The 19,320-nt window shown below is 40.2% G+C and overlaps 2 protein-coding genes across 22 annotated transcripts in view; one reads left to right on the top strand and one right to left on the bottom strand.

Annotated features, from left to right (window-relative positions):
* LOC140532826 (protein adenylyltransferase SelO-like) overlaps positions 1-10,222 on the bottom strand; it is a 63,275-nt gene extending 53,053 nt beyond the window's left edge. For 19 of the 20 annotated variants that reach the window (XR_011976686.1, XR_011976690.1, XR_011976684.1 and 16 more), the window contains exons 1-3: positions 9,735-10,222; positions 1,315-1,433; positions 480-608 (exon numbers count right to left, since the gene is read on the bottom strand). Coding sequence is in view for 8 of the 20 variants with exons in the window: in XM_072651765.1 (XP_072507866.1) it covers positions 480-608; positions 1,315-1,433; positions 9,735-9,954 (468 nt within the window). In the remaining 12 variants the exon portion in view is untranslated. The remainder of the gene's footprint in view (positions 1-479; positions 609-1,314; positions 1,434-9,734) is intronic. The other variant, XM_072651769.1, reaches the window with a different exon arrangement.
* Positions 10,223-10,243: 21 nt separating this feature from the next.
* Positions 10,244-19,320, top strand: part of PDSS1 (decaprenyl diphosphate synthase subunit 1) — a 40,547-nt gene continuing 31,470 nt past the window's right edge. For both annotated transcript variants that reach the window (XM_072651786.1, XM_072651787.1), the window contains exon 1: positions 10,244-10,505. In XM_072651786.1, the coding sequence (XP_072507887.1) occupies positions 10,362-10,505 (144 nt within the window). In that variant the 5' untranslated portion in view covers positions 10,244-10,361. The remainder of the gene's footprint in view (positions 10,506-19,320) is intronic.

Raw genomic sequence — 19,320 nt, forward strand, 5'->3', positions numbered from 1 at the left:
GCATCTGAGCCCATCAAGCTGGGGCAAAATGGTGATACTTGACCCTCAAGTACCAACATATAGAAGGGCAGGTTCTTCCTGAGCGGAATAAAAACTGCCCAAAAAGTGTTTATGGGACTCAGTATATACTGCCTTAGGATTCATTAATACACAGGCCTCTGTACAGACACACAATCTGTCTTACTTATCGCAAAGGGATAAGTAACTCAGAGAGATCCGTTATTCTCATAGCCACTTCTTCTATAGCTCCATTCTGATGATTTAGGGCCTAGAAAATATCATAATAATAACTCTGACAGTGATGCTATATATGGGGATATATATATATATATATACTCTAAGTACCAAAACATTCTAAAAATCATCTTACTCAATTTCCAATATTCTGGACCAAAGAAATTAGTGAACATCAATTTCCTAACTTAAATGTAAACTCTAAAAAATGTTTACATTTCCATGTTAGAGAAGCAACATTTTACCTGATGGCCTCCATATCTATGGGCCAATGGAATAGAGCCAGATACTATCTTTTCACCACTTACAAGCTGAATAAAATCATTTGTTTTTGAAACAGAAAGATCAAGGTCCAAAATATCTTCCAGCACGTCCTAAAAAAAAAAAAAAATCACATTAAAAATGTAAATAAGCCTTCTACTAGTTTCTATCAGAGTATTTATAAGAAAAAGAAACAAAAGGAAAGGATACAATCATTTCAATAACAGCATTATTAATAATAATCCAAATGTTCTGTTCATTTTTATACTTATAAATATCTGGGAAATCTGGTAGTTCAGTTACCTGCATTAACAAGTACTACAAAAAAGAAAAAAATCTAACCAATTTACTTCACTGGAAAGTTTTGGGTTTTTTTTCCTAAAGTTGTATTCATAAGGATTAGTTATAGTCTGAAAAAAATATTGCTTTTCCTTCTAATACAAAGACCTTTATGCAACTGAAAAATTATTAACTTTTCATTTTGAGTCATGGAATAAAATTAGATCATTGGAGGACAGCTTGGGGCTGGCTTCTAAAGAATATTGTCAGAGGTATATGAAATTTTAACATATTCTTATTCCCCTTAATGGTATTTTCCAACAGCTATTCGTGCTGGAAGAAAAACAAAGTCAGTTACTTTGTTTGAATGGTCATTTATAAAATTGTGAAACCATCAAGCTACATGAATAAATTAAACACAAAAGCAATAATTTACCTACTATATCTATTAACTTGGCTAGAGCACATCATCCTTTTTTTACGAATGTTTCAGGGCTTGAATAAAATAGTCTTATTTTTACTATATAAAAAGTGTCTAACCTGTGAAACTGCTACAAGACGCATCCTCGATTTGAAAGGAGTAGGGTAAACAATAGAAAAAATACAGTTTCTCACTTTGCGAACATAATTTTCATAAACTGGGTCAACTGGCAACATACCTGATAGGAAAAAAAATCTTAAATTCACTCTTATTTATTTAACCTATATTTGTAATTTTGTATCAAAGTAAAAAGGACATCTACAAATTCAAAACACATACATTTCAACAAGTAACAACAGTATAGCTAACTTCATTTCTAACACAATAAATGTCTGAAATTTCACATTTTAGCATTACAAGATAAAATATTGAGAAAAAGAATTCCTTTTTTCCACTGACGATCACCTCCTTGTCCTTGATATTCTCTTCCCTCTAGGTTTTCATGAAACTATTCTTTCCTGGTTCTCCTCCTACCTCACTGTTCCTTCTCAGTCTCCTTTGCTAGACCTTCATCCAGCAAAGCTGGATATGCTTGCTACTGATGAGTGTCCCACAGGGTTAAGTCCTGGGCTCTTTCCTTTTCTCCTTCTATACTGTTTCATTTGGTGATCTCATCAGCTCCTATGAATTCAATTATCATCTCTACACAAATGATTCTCAAATCTACTTATCTAGCCTTAATTCATACAGGATATCCCATAAATACCTTAAACTCAACATATCTAAAACTGATCTCATTATCTTTCCCCCAAAGTCTTTCTCCCTTCCAAAGTTTTGTATTACCATCCAGAGGAGCACCATTTTCCCAGTCATCCAGGTTCCCAACATCATCAAAACTTCAATGCAAGAAAGAATCCACAAATTTACAATAAATTATTAAATTCAAGATGCATCATATTTTTTAAAAAATATTTTCTATTTTTTTGAAATGACACAAATTTTTTAAAAAACCACTAAAGGGTTAAAGAAAGTAGATTTCAGGAGAGCACTGAATAATTTTTTTAAAGGGGGCAATAGGCCAAATAAGTTTGGGAACCTCTGTGTTAGAGGTAGGCTAGAATCCAGGTTGTATTGACTCCAAGGTCAGCTCTTTCCATGTTGACTCTCAATAAACTCTAATAATAAAATCAATAAAAGGTTATAATAGTAGCTCATGTAAATTATATTTATGTGCATTCTTTAAGAAAGCAAGGAAATATAATCCGTATTAGGAATATTTCTGTTAAAAATAGTCAAAACAGAAATGCTTAGGCACTGTATGTAATAAGTTTTTATGATCTAAAAAGTCCAAAGAAGCTGATAAAGACTAGTTATTGTATGTAGCACAGTAATAAGGTCTTGGTTCATCAGTATTCCCATTTAATAACATCAAGAGAAATATAAGGTGGAGGAACATTGTCAGAATAGGAGAACAAAAGCAAACCGAAAGGTACCTTCTTTTGCTCATCATCTTTTTAAAAAAATCCTCAAAACTCAAACAAGATCATAGATTTAGAGATGGAAGGAATTGCAAAGGTCATCTAGTCCAACCCTTTCATTTTACAGATGAGTGTACATAATGTCTCAGAACGTTTAGACCATGATAATACCAATTTTTTTTAACTATAAAAACTGATTATTAAAGAAATGGCATAATGTTGGCCCCTCTTCCTAGTTAATTTTCCTTGATGGTACAGATCCAAAAGCTGATTTGATGTCTTCCCCAAAATTCATTATAGTTTTCCCTCACCTGCTTAAACCACAAGATATAGCTCTCCTCTGATAATCATATGGGCAACAGCAACTATCATAGAATCCTGGAATCACAGAACTAGAAAACACTCAGTGGTTCTCTGGCTAATCCGTAACTGAACAAGAGTCCCCTCTAATGCATCCCTAATAATCATCTAGCCATTTACTGAAGGCCTCCAGTGAGCTAGAGCTTACTACTGCCAAACGCAGCTCATTCTACTTTTGGACAGCTTTCATGGTTAGTAAATTTTTCCTGACCTTAAGGCTAAATTTGCCTTTCTGACAATTTAACCTATTTCTCCTGGTTCTGCCCTCTAGGGTTAAACAGAACAAATCTAAATTCTCTTCCAAGTCTTTTAAGTACTTGAACACAGCTATTACTATCTCCTCCTAAACTTTCTCTTCCCCAGCTAAACATGCCAGTTCCTTCAACCAATCCTCATACTATACTAACTGAAGGCCCTTCAACATTCCTGCTGCTTTCCAGCTTACTGATGTCCTTAAAATATGGTACCCAGAACTTAATACAGTACTCCAGATGTGGTACAAGCAGGGCAGAATTCAGCAGAACTATTCCCAGAAGAAATGCCTCTCAACGAAAACCAAGAGCATATTCAGTTTTGGGGGCTGGCATATCACATTTTTTACTGATAAGAAACTTTCAGTCCACTAAAACACCAAAATATTTTTCAGAAAAAGTGACGTTTAACCATGTGTCCCTCATCTTGTACTTGTGAAGTCAATTAAATTTTTTATATTTTGTTTTTATATCATGTACATTTCCAAACATCTCTCACCTTCCCTAAAAACCAACTCTTAAATAAAAAAGAAAGAAAACAGCGCAACAAAACTAACAAACATTGCAACAAAGTCTGACATCTGCATTATTCTGCACAAACAGTACCCTAAACTCTGAAAAGGAAGATGATGGGAAGGTGCTGAGAAGTCCATTTCTTGAACCTGTACAAGAATAACTATATTTTTCCCTACTGAATTTCAGCTTATTAGAGCCTGTATAATTTCCTAGCCTGTGAGGATTTTTTTTGATTCTTATTTTTTCATTCTGTTTATGAACTATATCTCTAGATTATCTAAGTGTGCAAATGCAATAAAATGGTATAAATATGTCATTTATGTCTTTATCCAAATCACCGATAAAAATGTTAGTACCCAGCAATGCAGAGGTCCACTGAAACCCTCCTGAAATATGACATTAATTGTAAATTGTTGTCAATATTGACATTAATTGTCAATATCTATTTTTTCAAGGGCAGTTATTCAACCAATTTAGTATCAAGCTACCTGTACCAAAATCTAACCCACATTTCTCCACCTTTCTACAAGAACAGCAAAAAATAGTTTAATAAATACTTTGCTAAAATGGAGGTAAATTTTATCTATAGCATTCAATTGATCTGCCAGGTTGGTAATCCTGTCAAAATAATCAGGAATAATCTGTTCCCAATGATAAAACTGGTTTAAGTCAAGTTCACTGACCTATAATTTGAAGATTACAATCCTTACCCTTTTCTTGAAAACTGGAGCAACGGGTGCTCTTCTCAAGTCCTGTGGTACTTCTCCTATTTTATATGATCTTTCAAATATATCTGAAAATGGTTCGGCAATCAGTCACAGCCACCACTTTTTAAAGTACCAGGAGATCTAAGTCATCTGGGCTTGGCAACTTAAACCTGTAAAGGACAGCTAAAGACTGTCTCCTTATCTTACCTCCATCTCATTCATTTCGGGTTTTCCAGCACAAAGATGACAGCGCAGAACATAAAGAGAACTATATAAAGTTCCACTTCTCAGGTGTCAGTGAGAATTGTCATTTTGCCTTTTTTAATCCTCTTTTCCCCAATACAGCTATTTAAACAATACCAACACCATCACTGACAACTAACCCTTTCTGGTCTCAGATCCTTCTGAACATCAGCACTCCTGACCATATTTTTATAGGACCATGCCATGATTCCCTTGCTTCCCTTCCCGTTCCTTTTAAAAATCTAAACTGGCCGGTGAATTCTCTGTGCATCTACAATGTTCTCTCCAGACAACTCCCGTTCTCCTCCTTTTCCTCAGAATTATCTCCCTCTTCAGTCCTTGGGATGTTATTCCTGGGAACTTCCTATCCCTCCTCAACCAATTTTTCCCATAAAATTTAAGTCCAGAAGATCCCACCTAACTTTCCTCTGAATCCTTGGAAATCTACTCTTCTAAAATGTAGAGTACATGTTAGATGAGAATAAATTTTCCTCTTCTCTTTTACAAACTCTAGGGAGTCTCCTCCACACAAAGTTCCTATCATTTTTATCCAAACAACAAGTGATTCCATATTAGTGATAAGCAGAACTAGAAAATAATTCCTCCCAGTTCCTCTACCCTTTGAAGATGAAATTATCAGTAAAACAAGTATGGAATTTGTTCAATGCATTGCTTTGGCTATCAAACTAATTTTTTTTTTTCCAAAATCAGAGCTGATTACAAGGAACTGGACTACATTTCATGAGAACTGATGATATATCAGCCCCTAAATCATAAGAGAACAGCCTAATTTATTTAAGATTAGTAAGACGTGATAATAAAACACAATAATAGGGGCTCTACATTGCTGTAAGAACTAATACTAACACATGCAATACATTTCTAAAATATCATTACCCTACTACATTATTTCTGTTATGTAGATATAGTTGATCTACATAAACCATAAGCAGAGACAAATCAGAGAAAGAAAACCAGAGACCAATATCCCTAGTGACTACTAGCTAAGAAACTACAGAAACAATCAAAAGACTGTACATTATGAAAAGGCTGAATTTATACAAGGAATTCAAGGTTAACTCAGTAGTGGGAAAACTATAAACATAACCATATAAATAGCAAAAATGATCAAAATCACAGGATTATATTAGTGCATGGGAAAGCTTTTGACAAAATACAATACCTACTGCTATTAAAAACATCAAAAAGCATGAAAATAAATGTATTTTTGCTTAAATGGTATATAACTAAAAGCTATAGCCAGCATTATATATAATGAAAACAAACTACAGGACTTTCTAATGAGATCAGGTTAAAGCAAGGATGTCCTTTATCAACACTATTATCTAACAATTCTAGAAATTCTAGCTATAACAATAAGAAAAAAAAGAAATCAAAGGAATAAGTATAGGTAAAGAGAAGTCAAAATGATTGTTTTTTGCAGATGATATAATGGTCTATACAGAGAACCCTAGAGAATCAACTAAAATATTAATTTCAGCAAATAATTTCAGCAAAGTACTACATTAAATAAATCTACACAACTTATCAAATACGTATTTATATGCACTATATATATGTGATATCTATTACCAAAGAAACCCAGGAGGAAGAGATAGAGAAATTCTATTTAAAATAACTACAAAATGTATAAAATATTTTAAGAGTCTACCTACCAACACATACAAAGGAACCATTATAAATATGACTACAAAACACTTTAGAGAAATAAAGACAGACCCAAATAAATAGAGCAACATTAATGACTCAGGGATGAGAAATCATAAGAATGACAATGCTACTAAAGTAAACTTGTTTATTCAAAGTCATATAAACCAAAACACCAAAGAATTACTTTTGTGATCTGGAAAAAAATTATAAAACTTAGCTGAAGGAACAAAAGGTCAATATTCTCAAGAGAAATAATTTTTAAAAAAGGTATCCTGTGTACAAGTCCTCAAATTATATTACAAAACAGTTGTCAAAACTGTTTGGTGCTGGCTAAAAAAACAGAGAAGTTGATCAGTGGAACAGATTAAATACACAACTTACTGAAGGTAACACAGCGTTCCATAAACTCAAAGACTACAACTACTGAAATAATTCAACAAAAACTACCGAGAAAATGGGAAAACAGTCTGGCAGATATTAGCAAATACCTGTGGACAGGGGGATCAGAGAAGGGTCAGAGAGGATCACTGAAGATAAGACTAACAGTTTTGATTATACAAAATTGCGAAGTATTCATGCAAACAAAATCAGTGCAGTTAATATTAGAAGGTTAACAGTTAACTGGGAAAAAATATTTATAGGCAGTTTTTAAAAATAAATATCTCTTATCCAGTATAAAGAACTGATGCTAATATATATAAAAACCATCTCCAAATAGTCAGAGTCCAAAGATATGAACAGAAAGTTCTCAAAGGAAGAATTTCCAATTATCAACCATATTTTTAAAAACTTCCAAATCACAATCAATATGAGAAGTACAGATCAAAACAACTCTGAGTTTCTACCTCATCGTTATCTTATTGACAAAAAAGAAAAATGGCAATTGTTGGAAAGGATGTGGGAAAAAAGGTACACTGGTATGCTATTGGTGGAGCTGTGCTTTAGTCTGGTCAGCCTACAAAGCAATTGTGAACTAGGCCCAAAGTCATTCAACTGTGCATACCCTGTGATTCTACAATGCCACCACTACGTCTAAAACCTAATGATGGGCAAAAGAATTAAAAACAGACATAAAGACAAAAATGTTTATATGAGTTCTTCTGTTGTCATAAAGGGCATAAACAAGGGAGTACCCAACAGCTGGAGAATGGTTGAATCATGATATAGGAATGTAATGGAAAATTATCGCACCATAAAAAATGGAAAATGGGATGACTTCAGAGAACCTAGCAAGATTTGTATGAACTGATACAGTGAAGTGAACAGAACCAGGGGAATAACCACAGTGGTAACACTGTAAAGGAAGACTCAAGAACTCTGATCCATTCAATGACCAAACATGACTCTAAAGCACTAATGGGGAAGCATGATACCTACCTCCTGACAGAGGGATGATGGATTCAAGATGTAGCATGAAGCAAACACATTTTTTGAGATATGAAAATTAGTGGACTTATTTTGTTTGACTGTGCTTATGTGTTAAAGAATTATATTTTTCTTTTTTTTATTTGGGATAGGAGAAGGGCTAGAGAACTAATGTTACAAAAAAAGAAAGAAAAAAGGGTCATTAAGGCATTTTTTTAATGTTCAGTAAACATAAGTTCAAAAAGGAAATACAAATAAGTAGTACAGTTTTGAAAGTTAACATGTTGAAGTTGTTACATATGCTTTTAAAAAGTTGTACGTGATAGATTTTCATTTTAACATGAAAAATCCTCTTAGTCTTTATATTGTAATATTTTTTTCTTTCTTAATAAATTCAGAATTTTAAAAAATGAGTAGCTCTCCCATCTTTTTCTGTTATGTTCATTATAAAGAAACCCTTCTCCTCCTCACAGCTCCATGCATATCCTTAAGTTGCAACCTGGTGTGGACTAGTAGTTTCCCAATCACAAATTACTCATAGGTGCCTACTTAAAAAGTCAGGTCACAAGGTTTAAAAGGTACCTAGATTTGAATAACAGCAACCAGTCTCTCATTTGCAATGATAATTTACATTGGTGATAAACATCTAATCTCATTAGAAGAGCAAAATGAAGCAATTATCCCTATCTAGAACTAATTATGACAGGAGTCAGTGTACTTTCAAGTTGGCAGCCATCATAATGTGTGCAAGACTCACTAAAGTTTATGGTAATACTGGGCAGTTTTTGGCTCACCCCTGTGATTTCATTATTGGAGGCTCTGTGAACAAAGTTCCACCAACGCTGATGGGCATAATTACACAATGTATAGGCTTGAAAAGCTGCATGCTGTGACTTTTATGCCACCTAGAAGAGTCACTACACCTCTGTGGGTCTCAGTTTCCTATTCTGTAAAATGAGGAGCACATATTGGATAGCCTCTAGATTCTGTTCCAGCTGTATAATCTAAGCTATGATGTTGCTTTGAGTGAGGGAGGGCTGTGCACTGGGAGCCCTTGGCACTTCTTTTCTTTGCCTCATTAAAGGGGCTATGCCCTGGCTACTTCTTAAACAGGCCTATTCAATGAATGGCCATTACCTCACCTTAAGTGAGTACCTGCAAAGATCTTGACCTAAAGAGGCCAAGGTCTCTCAGTGCTTCCTGGGTCATCTCCAGTCATCCTGATGAACATCTGGCCACTGGATTCAGATGGCTCTAGAGGAGAAGTGAGGCTGGTAACCTTGTACAGCCCTCCCTCACTCAAAACAAAGCCAAGTGCAAGTCATGTCATCATTTCTCTGATGGCATCGTCTTCTTCCACAAACGAACAGGACAACGATGTTGATTATCAAGCAGTATGGAAATAAAACTTTTGAGAAAACTATCCATACTGGCACTATGAGAGGGAGTGTGGTGTGGCTGAGTCAAGAAGTCCTGGCAAGTCCCTTCATCTCTCAGGGTCCCGTTGGTAGAACGAGCTCCCACACCGCCAGTGCCAGCAACCTGAACCACCTGTATCCACGCAGTATACATAGATACACGTGGGCATGCCCATATAGACACAGTGTATCCATGCGCTGGCGAACATCATGTACATGTATAAGCACGTGTGGCCGGTGCACACTGGACACGTCCTGGCTGAGACGTGAGCATTCAGCCCTAGGTCTGCTACTCTGTAGCCTCCGGGGCAGGAGGTAACATATGGCACTGGGAGAATCCAGAGGGGTTTTTGAATTCTTACACAGCGGGTGACTTCCTAAGCTTCCAGACTGTTACACTGTTGCCTGGTGGAGGACGCCCACGTCCTTAGCCCCTATGTGTGCACGTGTATGTGTGCTCCCGGTCACCACCCGGGATCCCGGCTCCGCCCGGCTCTCGGACCCTGGCCGCCGGCAGATCCCCTCTGTACCTACGAGGCCTTCTGAAGACAGGCTCCAAGCACCGAGCGAGCTGCCCAGTCCGGTCTTCCGTTCGCAAAAGCCCGGGCCGGACTCGTTGGTGGGGAGGCGCCCGAGGCCCCGGGCGGGGGGCTCCTCCAGGAAGGCGCAGGCGGCGCCGCCGCAGAGGAGCACGGCCAGCAGCGCGCGCCCCACCGTCCGCAGCCTCGGGAACCCCGCTCCTCTCTCCATGGGCTGGCCCGGGGCCTGCCGGGCACGCGGACCTCGGCTCTCAGAGCCAGGGGAGCGCTGGGGAGGGAGGCCCGCGGGCGAACAGAGGCAGGAGCGCCCCGAGGCGAGGCAAGGGGCGGGGCGGGGCCGGGGCGGGGCGCGCGTTCAGGTCACCGCCCCCTCCTCTATTTCTCGTACGCCCTTAGCCTCCGGGGCAGGGAGTGGGGGATCTGTGTGCGCGCGCAGTTCGGGCTCCCAGTCTGCCTCGCTCTCGGCGGGGCAGCCCGGGCGGGAGGAGCAGCTTAGGGGCAGTGAGGAGAAAAGGGTGTGGGCGGAAGCGCTTCTCGTGCCAGGTTTCCGGCTCCGGGTCCCGGCGGCTGGGAGGGGGCCGGGGGAGGAGCCGCCCGCCTGACTTGTAGCGCGGGATCATGGCCTCGTTGGGCTGGCGCTGGCGGCGCTGCTGCTCCTGGAGAGCGGCCTCGGGGAGCCCCGGGCTCGGCGTCCAACGGAGGCCCCCCGAAGGCCAGGGAAGACCGTCCGCCCCTCGCCCAGCAGCTGGCTCCCGGAGTCAGGTGAGTGGAGCAGCGAGGAAGGTAGAGGGCGGGCGAGAGAAGAAGCCGGGCGCGCAGAGGTCACGGCGCCAATGACAGCGGAATGAATGGGGAGCCGGGAACCGGCACGTGGGCGGCAGGACCAGGCCCCAGGGCCCCGACTTGTAGTGCAGGCGGGGAAGGGGCGTGGAGGTGATCTGCCGGAGGGAGAGAGAGAGGTAGGGGTGTGTGTCTGTGTCTGTGTGTGATGAGAAGCACAGGGAGTGTGTGTGTCTGTGTGTCTGTGCGTCTGTGTGTAGTGTGTGTGATGAGAAGTACAGGGAGTGTGTGTGTGTGTGTGTGTGTGTGTGTGTGTCTGTGCGTCTGTGTGTAGTGTGTGTGATGAGAAGTACAGGGAGTGTGTGTGTGTGTGTGTGTGTGTGTGTGTGCGCGTGAGAGAGAGGGGACAAGTCGAGGCAGGGTGAGTGTGTGTCTGTGTGTCTGTATGTGTAGAGTGTGTGTGTGTGTGTGTGTGTGCGCGTGAGAGAGAGGGGACAAGTCGAGGCAGGGTGAGTGTGTGTCTGTGTGTCTGTGTGTCTGTATGTGTAGAGTGTGTGTGTGTGTGTGATGAGAAGCACAGGGAGTGTGTGTGTGTGTGTATGTGTGCGTGAGAGAGAGGGGACAAGTCGAGGCAGGGTGAGTGTGTGTGTGTATCTGTGCGTCTGTGTCTATGTGTAGTGTGCGTGTGTGTGAGATGGGAACCAGGTGTGCTGGGGGGGGGGGCGGTCATGGAGTTGGGAAATTGAGACCTCGACTGGCACAGGCTTTGCGGGAGAAGGGGAGTGAAGGAAGATGAGCTGGGTCTTGGGGGGCGTGTGTTTGGGGAGGGGGTGCTGAATGGGCAACAGGGTTCCCCGGAGGAGAGGGGTAAAGGAGGCAGAGTGGAGACCTGGGTGGGGTGGGAGAGTGGTGTACTGAGTTGACCTGTTACTTAGGGGGGTGTTGAGAGGGGAGGAGAGTTGGGGTCTCAGAAGGGGGGTAGAGTGGAGTGCTGGGGTAGAATTATAGTGAGAGCAGTTCATCTGGGTTGTGGGTTAAATTCATGCTTAACTCTAGCCTTTTTCTATATTGCCTTTCTAATCTGTCTCCTGTGGGATAGGGTGTGGTGTCCAGAGGTCTAGGAGCTAACCTTTGTTCTGAGATTAAGACCTAGGTGTAGAAGAGAGGAAAGGATTTGTATTTTCAGGGCTCTGTGGGTGGAACAGGCAAAGAAAAGAAGACCCACAAGGATATACTCAAGGAGAAAATGGAGCTAAGAAAGTTGTTCCTGGTAGCTCATAGGAAGTTAGCGATGGAGCAGCAATAGATCTTCGAGAATATCTAGCTCCAATTCCTCATCTCCTAGGTGAGGAAACCAACTCTCTTGAATCAAGACGTTCTTGCTTCGGTCCCACTCTGCTTCCACCCATGTGGAGGAAGGGAAACACAAGGAGAAAACTCTGATATGGAGAAGCTAACACTCTATTTGGATGGGCAAGATTCACATGCATGAACTTCAACAAGATACTGAGTGCCATTTATGCCTTCTCAGTATTTGTCATATCTGATAACTTCTCTCTGCTCACACAGCCAGCCACCCTTACTTCAAACTTTTATTACCTCTTTCTGGATTATTGTTAACAGCCTCTTATTTGGTCAACCCTGGGTCAGCCCCTTCCTTTGGTCACCCTGCCACAAGTATCTTTCTGCAACAGTCTATCCTCTACTAGGATTTTTCTTAAGCAGGGATATAATCATTTTACTTTTCTATTTTATAAATAAACTCTAATGCCTCTCTATTGCCTCATTTACAAATGAGATATTTATAAAGCAAGTAGCACCGTGACTGGTGCTTTGTCTGTGCTTAATAGATGCTTATTCCCTTCTCTTCCTTTTTTCCTCTTAAGATAAAATATAAATTCTGTTTAGTTTTTAAAGCCTTTCACTACCTGGTCCCAGCCTCTTTTCAACTTTGTTATGCATTAGTTCCCCTCTCTAAGTCTGCAGTCCAGCCAGATCGCATTCTCTACTCCTCCAATTAGCAAGCATTTATTAAGCGCCTGGCTAAGTGCCAGAAAAACAGTAAGCCCTTGGGGATACAAAGAAAGGCTTAAAAAAATAAAACATAAGTAAATAAAAGTCATCCCTACTCTCAAAGAGCTGACCTAGACCACACACCACCTCCCGTTTCTGTGCCTTGTTCCCAGCTCTGTCCTCACTAGGTAGAATGGTTCCTTCTCACCTCCAAGTTAGAGAAGTCCTCTTCCCTCAAAACTCAGCACTTGTGTGAAGTCTTTGCTGAGTTCCCCCAACTGTTAGTGTGAACACCAACAACCTTTGTGTTTATTTGTATTTATTCTCTTTATATTCTGTTCTTGTCTCCTATATTAGAATGTGAGACCCTTGAGAGAAGAGATTGTTGGGTTTGGTTTTTTTTTTTAAATCTCAAGCTTGTTGATTTATAAAGTGCATTATACACGCAAAGGTACAATGCTATTTGCTGTGGGGAATACAAGAATAAAGCAATGTAGTAGGAGAATTGAGGTGTGTTTTAATTATAATATGGAGCAGCGAACACACTGATTTCAGAGGAGGGAAAGACAGGGAAACAATTAGAGAACAGATATGCAAATTTACAGGTCCCCAGGAGTTCTGAGAAGGAAAAGATTTGTGTGGATTGAAAGGCTTCATTAGGGGATGTAGAAATTAAATGGATCTTGGAAGCTAAGTAGACTTAGTATGGAGGGAGGAAGATGAGGAAAGAGCGTTCTACGTGAGGAGGCTAGTTCAATGAGCAGAATCCTGAAGACAAGGAACTTCCTTGGGGGGGGGGGTGTGTGTGTGTGTGTGTGTGTGTCTGTGTGTGTATGTCTGTGTGTGTGTGTCTGTGTGTCTGTGTGTGTGTGTGTGTGTGTGTGTGTGTGTAGTGGGGTTCTGAGTAGAAGCTTTACTTGGGAAGTACTGGGAGGTAAAGTTGGATTGTAGGGTGGGGCCAGAGAGTGGAAAAGTCAAAGTCCTCCACACTCCTGCAAGGTTGCACCTAGGAGAGTAGAAAGTAGGGAAGCATTGCCATCCATTTCTTAAGAAATACTGGTCCCAATACTAATTCATTGTTGGTGGAGCTGCGAGTGCATCCAACCATTCTGGAGAGCAATTTGGAACTATGCCCAAAGGGCTACAAAAATGTGCATACCCTTTGACCCAGCAATATTGCTACTAGGACTATATCCCCAAGAGATCATAAAAATGGGAAAGGGTCCCACATGTACAAAAATATTTATAGCAGCACTCTATGTAGTTGCCAAAAACTGGAAGTCAAGGGGATGTCCATCAATTGGGGAATGGCTGAATAAATTATGGTATATGAATGTAATGGAGTACTATTGTGCCATAAGAAATGATGAACAAGAAGACTTCAGAGAGGCCTGGAAGGACTTATATGACCTGATGCTGAATGAAAGGAGCAGAACCAGGAGAACTTTGTGCACAGCAACGACCACAGTGTGTGAGAGTTTTTTCTGGTAGACTTGGAATTTTGTAATAACGCAAAAACTTCTTATAAAAAAAAAAAATCCCAAAGGTGGTTCTCAAGGCAAAATGCCTTCCACACTCAGAGAAAGAAATATGGAAGTCACTCACAAAATGTAGCAGATCATGTTTGTGTATGTGTATGTGTTTGTGTATCATGTTCTGATTTGTTATACGATTTCTTTCATTTATTTTAGTCTGACTACATAGCATGACTATAGTGAAAATATACTCAATAGGAAAGTATATGTAGAATCTATACAGAATTGTATGCAGTCGTGGGGAGGGAGGGGGGTAGTGGGGGTTAGGTGGGGGGGGGATAAAATCTCAATTGTATGGCAGTGATTGTTAAACATTAAAAAATAAAAAAAGAAATACTGGTCCCAGTTTCAAATACAGACATTGAGAACAGTCAAGAACAAGGTTGTTGCATTAATCTTAATATAAGGTGAAGGGATTAGGAATGAGGAATGAAGGAGAGCTCATTCAGCAGTTATGTACCACCCTATGACCCCTGTTCAGATGTTTGCAGTACTTTATACTTCCTGGAGCCTAGATTTTATCACTGTGAGCAGTTCTTCTAAGCAGTTTAGTAATACTAATAATAGCTCTCATTTATGTAGCACTTTACATTTTCTCCTTGGAACTCAGCAGTTACCTTTGTGAGGTAAGTGTTATTATCCCCATTTTACAAAAGGGCAAAAAGATTTAGCCAGATTGTGACTTGCCCAGGGTCACAAAGTCATAAGTCATGGAGCCAAGATTCAAACCCAGGTCTTCCTGGCTCCAAGTCCAATATTCTTTCCATTGTACTGTGCTTTGAGTTGCTATGGCCAGAAACAAGGTAGGAGATCAACCGATGGCTGGCCTTTTGGTAACAAACTTCTTCAAATTTAGCTTGGTTAGTCTTCAGGATGTAGAGATACAGCCCATCACCAGCCTTAACTAAAGGATGGGATCTGCTTTGAGAACCCAGAATTAAATGATCATAGAATAAATTATAAGCTCTTTGAGGAGACGACTGGCTCTTATAATAAGGTTCAGTTCAATAAACATTTATTAGATACCTACTATGTGCTGGGGATATAAACAAAAACCAGTTTCTGTGGCATCTTGGGGACCTTTGTGGTCCTTCATATTTCACGTATTTACCAGTTTCTAAACTTGATCAAAGGGTAAAACTTTCCTGCCTTACAACATATACATAGATTAGAAAATACAAAGTAATTTTAAAAGGGTAAGAATTCTGATAGGAGAAATGATGTCAGGAAAGGCCTGTGGGGAGATGGCGTCTGAGCCTGGTGTTTTGAATGAAGGACTAAGGATTCTATTGAAGAAAGGTAAAACAGCATGACTGATATAGAAGTATATTTAACTAGGGGGGAGGGGAGGCCCGCGGGCACGAGATTTGAAACTCAAACTTTTACAGAAATGAAAAAAAATTTAGAAAAAAAATATTTAGAATCTATAAAACCCAAAATCTTATTTCAGTTTTCAGATTTAATATCTTAACAAAAGCTAATATTTATTTAGAAGAAAAGAGAATAAAGGTGAGGAAGGGAGAATGCCTCATAGTCCACTTTGATTAGATAGTGCAGGAATTGAAGTAGTGTGAAATAAATCTGGTAGGATGGGTGCTAGCTGGATTGTGAAGGTCGTTAAATGCCAGGTGAAGGATCTTGAATTTTATCCTAGAGGTATTAAGGTGTGAGTGGAAAGCAGAGAGGGTCACATGTGTTGTAAGATCTATGTCATAGGAATATTAATTTGGCAGCTATATGTAGGATGGAGGAGGAGACTGGAGACAGGGATGTTAATTAAGAGACTAATAAATATTAAGTAATTACTCTGTGTCAGGCATTATGCTAGGGACACAAGTGAAAAGAATGAAATGATGCCTACTCCCAGGGAGCTTGCAGTAGCCTAGAAGAGAAGTATTGGGGTCATAGGTGAAGGCTTTATGAGTGGAGTGAAGGAAGAGCTCTGGTGTTGTGGATGTTGTGTTGGCAAGTAATGGAGTGGGAAGAGTCCAGATTGATTCACCTAGGTAACTGGACAGTGTTCTGAGAATATAAGTTGTATTTGGGGTAATAGCCAAGTGGAGATATCCATTAGGTATTTGGAAAATTGATGATCAGAACACAGATGAAGATTAAAGGTGTTTAGAAGCAGGAGTCACTTGCATTATGCATAGTAGTAGCTGAGCCCCCAGAGGGAGTAAAGGCAGAGAGGAGAAAAGCAGAGGGCCAGAGGATCAAAGCTTTTGAGAACACCCATAAACAGGATCTATAAAAAACTAAATTACTGGGAGGGAGGGGATAGGGTGTAGAATTCAGAGCCAAGAGGCCAAAGTTTTCAGCTTCTCCTGATTTCCACTCTAAGGGGCTGTAGAGTTAACATAATTAGGGAAACTGGACTGAATAATATAGAAGTCCTCTTGGATCAGAGACATAAAATAATGGAGAGTATTGGAGTTGGAAGACCTGGATTTGAGTTGCCCCCAAGCCTTATGGCCATGAGTAAGTCCCTTACGATGGGAAACTCAGGTTCCTTTTTAGTGAAGTGAGAATAACTGATTCAGCTATCTTATGATGATCATATATAATAATATATCTGAAAGCACTTTGTAAACTGAAAATTTAAGATAGTGTTTTTCACATATTTAACCTTCATTTCCATCTGTTTTCCCTTTTGCTCTTGAAAGCTAGTCAGTCCATTTATAGTCTAGTGGCTCTTGTGCATCCTGGAACTAGCTCAGGGACCTTGGATGGAACTTGGTCATACTAAGTACAGAGGGTCAGTAGGATACCATTTTAATTCCATACCTAATTCCCAGCTCTCCCAAAATCCCTACCTTCAGAGCCTTCTGCCACTTCGTCCTTTGTAGTCAATTAAAATTCCTCTTTTTATATTCATATGTGCTTCTGTTAAGCCATGTCTTCCCAATCCTGTACTTGTGTGAGTCAGATTTTTTTGGACTTATGCATAGGACTTTATCCTTTTAAAATTTCATTTTGTTAGTGACTTTTTCTGTTCTAGTGAGGTCCTTTTGAATTACAGTTCCGCTCTCCAACATCTACGTTCTTCCAACTTTGTGTCAGACTTGGATGATGCCTTTTATGTCCTCATTCATAACCTTGATAAAAATATTAAATAGGAATGGGCCAAGGATAGATCTTTCTGCAAGGTGATGTATTCCCAACAATTTACATTCTTCGGATCCAGTTATTCTGTAAACTATGATTGAGGAATGATAATCTAGCCTGTGTTTATTCACCTGGCTCACAAGGGTATCGTGAGAAACTTTGTCACTCTACTCACAAGCATGTTGACAGCATTTCCCCAGTAGCTATCTAGTAACACAATAAAGGATGCAAATTTTAATTTGATAAACATTTCTTAAGCAGGGTTCAGGGGATAACAAAGACTGGCATGGCACAGCCTGGTCCCTAGGAGAAATGACTTGTACTCATATTTGTAATACAAAGGCTCAAAGGGGTGGGCTGGGCAAAGTACTGTGAAAAATTTGAGGAGACTAGGATGACATCATGAAGAAAGGAATGTTTGACTTTCAGGGTGGGGGACTGTTTCTTGACAAAGAAGTGACTTTTTTTTTTTCTATGAAACTAGATGAGAGGATTGGTGAGGATATTAAGAATAAAATATAGAGTGGGGAGAGATTTCTGAGGCCAAGTAGTCCACTTCCCTTGCTTTATAGACAAAGAAACTGGACAAGGGAGATTCAGTGACCTTCTAAGATCATACAGATTATGGCACAGATGGGATTTAAACCTCTTTGGAGTCTGAGGACCTGGGTTTGAATCATGGCTTTGCCTCCTGCATGACCTTAGGCAAAACACTTAATCTCCCTGGGCCTCAGGGAGGTTGGACTAGATGACTGATAGGCCCCTTCCAGCTCTGTCTGTGGTCCTCTGCAGGGTAATAGAAAGTCCACGGTAACAAAGTAAGAACTGCCATGAGCACTCGGGGCCCAGTTAAAGTGAGCATAAACTGACTGGACCCAGGGAGGACAAGTGTGTGGTTTCCTGTAGCAGCATTCCAGCTGTTTGTGGCAGGAATAGGAGTCACCCGGAGTGGAGGATTAGTGAGCAGGGCTAGTGAAGGTCAGGGGGTGGCTGTGAAGGAAGGTGATGCCTAAGCTGGACCTTGAGTCTGGGGGAGGAGATTGGTGCTCCTTTAAAAAGAAGGGGGAAGATCCCCTCATAGGGGAATGGATGGGAAAGTATCTTAGTAGTATCTTAGAGATGGATCACCTATTATGACAAGGTCTAAGGTATGACCAGTGGCTGAAATGGAGTTGGCAGCTATAGACTATCAAAGAAAGGGAGAAGAGCCAGTGACATAATCATAGATGTGATGGGGATGGTTGTGGAAGGAGTAGGAAGCAAAGTCAGATACTGATTTAATTTGATTTACTTCTTACCGAATATATGCCAGTAATAGAGAGTGCTAGGGTTAAAAGTCAGGATTTGAAGTGAACATGCACAATTTTTACTCTGAAATTGTTGATATTCAACTTGTTTCAAACTCTTCTTGACTCCATTTGGAGTTTTCTTGGCAGAGATACTGGAGTGGTTTGTCATTTCCTTCTCCAGCTCATTTTATAGATGAGGAAACTGAAGTAAACAGAGTGAAGTGACTTGTCCAAGGTCACACAGCTAGTAAGTGTCTGAGGCCACATTTGAACTGAGGAAGGTGAGTCTTCCTGATTCCAGGTCCGTCTGTGCCACCAAGCTGTCCTGTTATGAAACACTCAAGTTCCAATCTACCGTATTTTTCCTGCCAGTAAATTACCTTATAAGATTTCTGGCTTGTAATAGTTAAGGTGGCTTTAAAAATCTGGTTGCAAGGAAATGGCTTAAATATGTACTCCTATATAGAGGAGGATGTCTTCTAGTCATAGTCTAATTACCTGGGATGTTTGGGACATCAATCAGTAAACATTTATGAAGCACCTGCTTAATGCTGTGTGCTAGGCACTGTTCCTCTGAATAAAGTACAGAGCCTGCCTTTTTCATTACAAGTACTTATGCAAATTTCCCTTGTCTGTCATTATAACTAATGCTTTTTTTTTTTTTTGCTGTGTTCCCAAACCCTATTCCACTACATCTTTCTTTGTCTACTTCCCACATGTCCTTATGCTTTACTCCAGCCCAAGCTGTTTCCTGTTTCTCATAGTTCTGATAGCACTTAAATCGATCATTCAATTTACTCCCACCCCAACCCCTCCATTATACACATAAGCAAACTAAGGTCAAGAGGTGCATTG

Source organism: Notamacropus eugenii, chromosome 3 (assembly GCF_028372415.1).
Source record: "Notamacropus eugenii isolate mMacEug1 chromosome 3, mMacEug1.pri_v2, whole genome shotgun sequence".
NCBI classification, from domain to species: Eukaryota; Metazoa; Chordata; class Mammalia; order Diprotodontia; family Macropodidae; genus Notamacropus; species Notamacropus eugenii.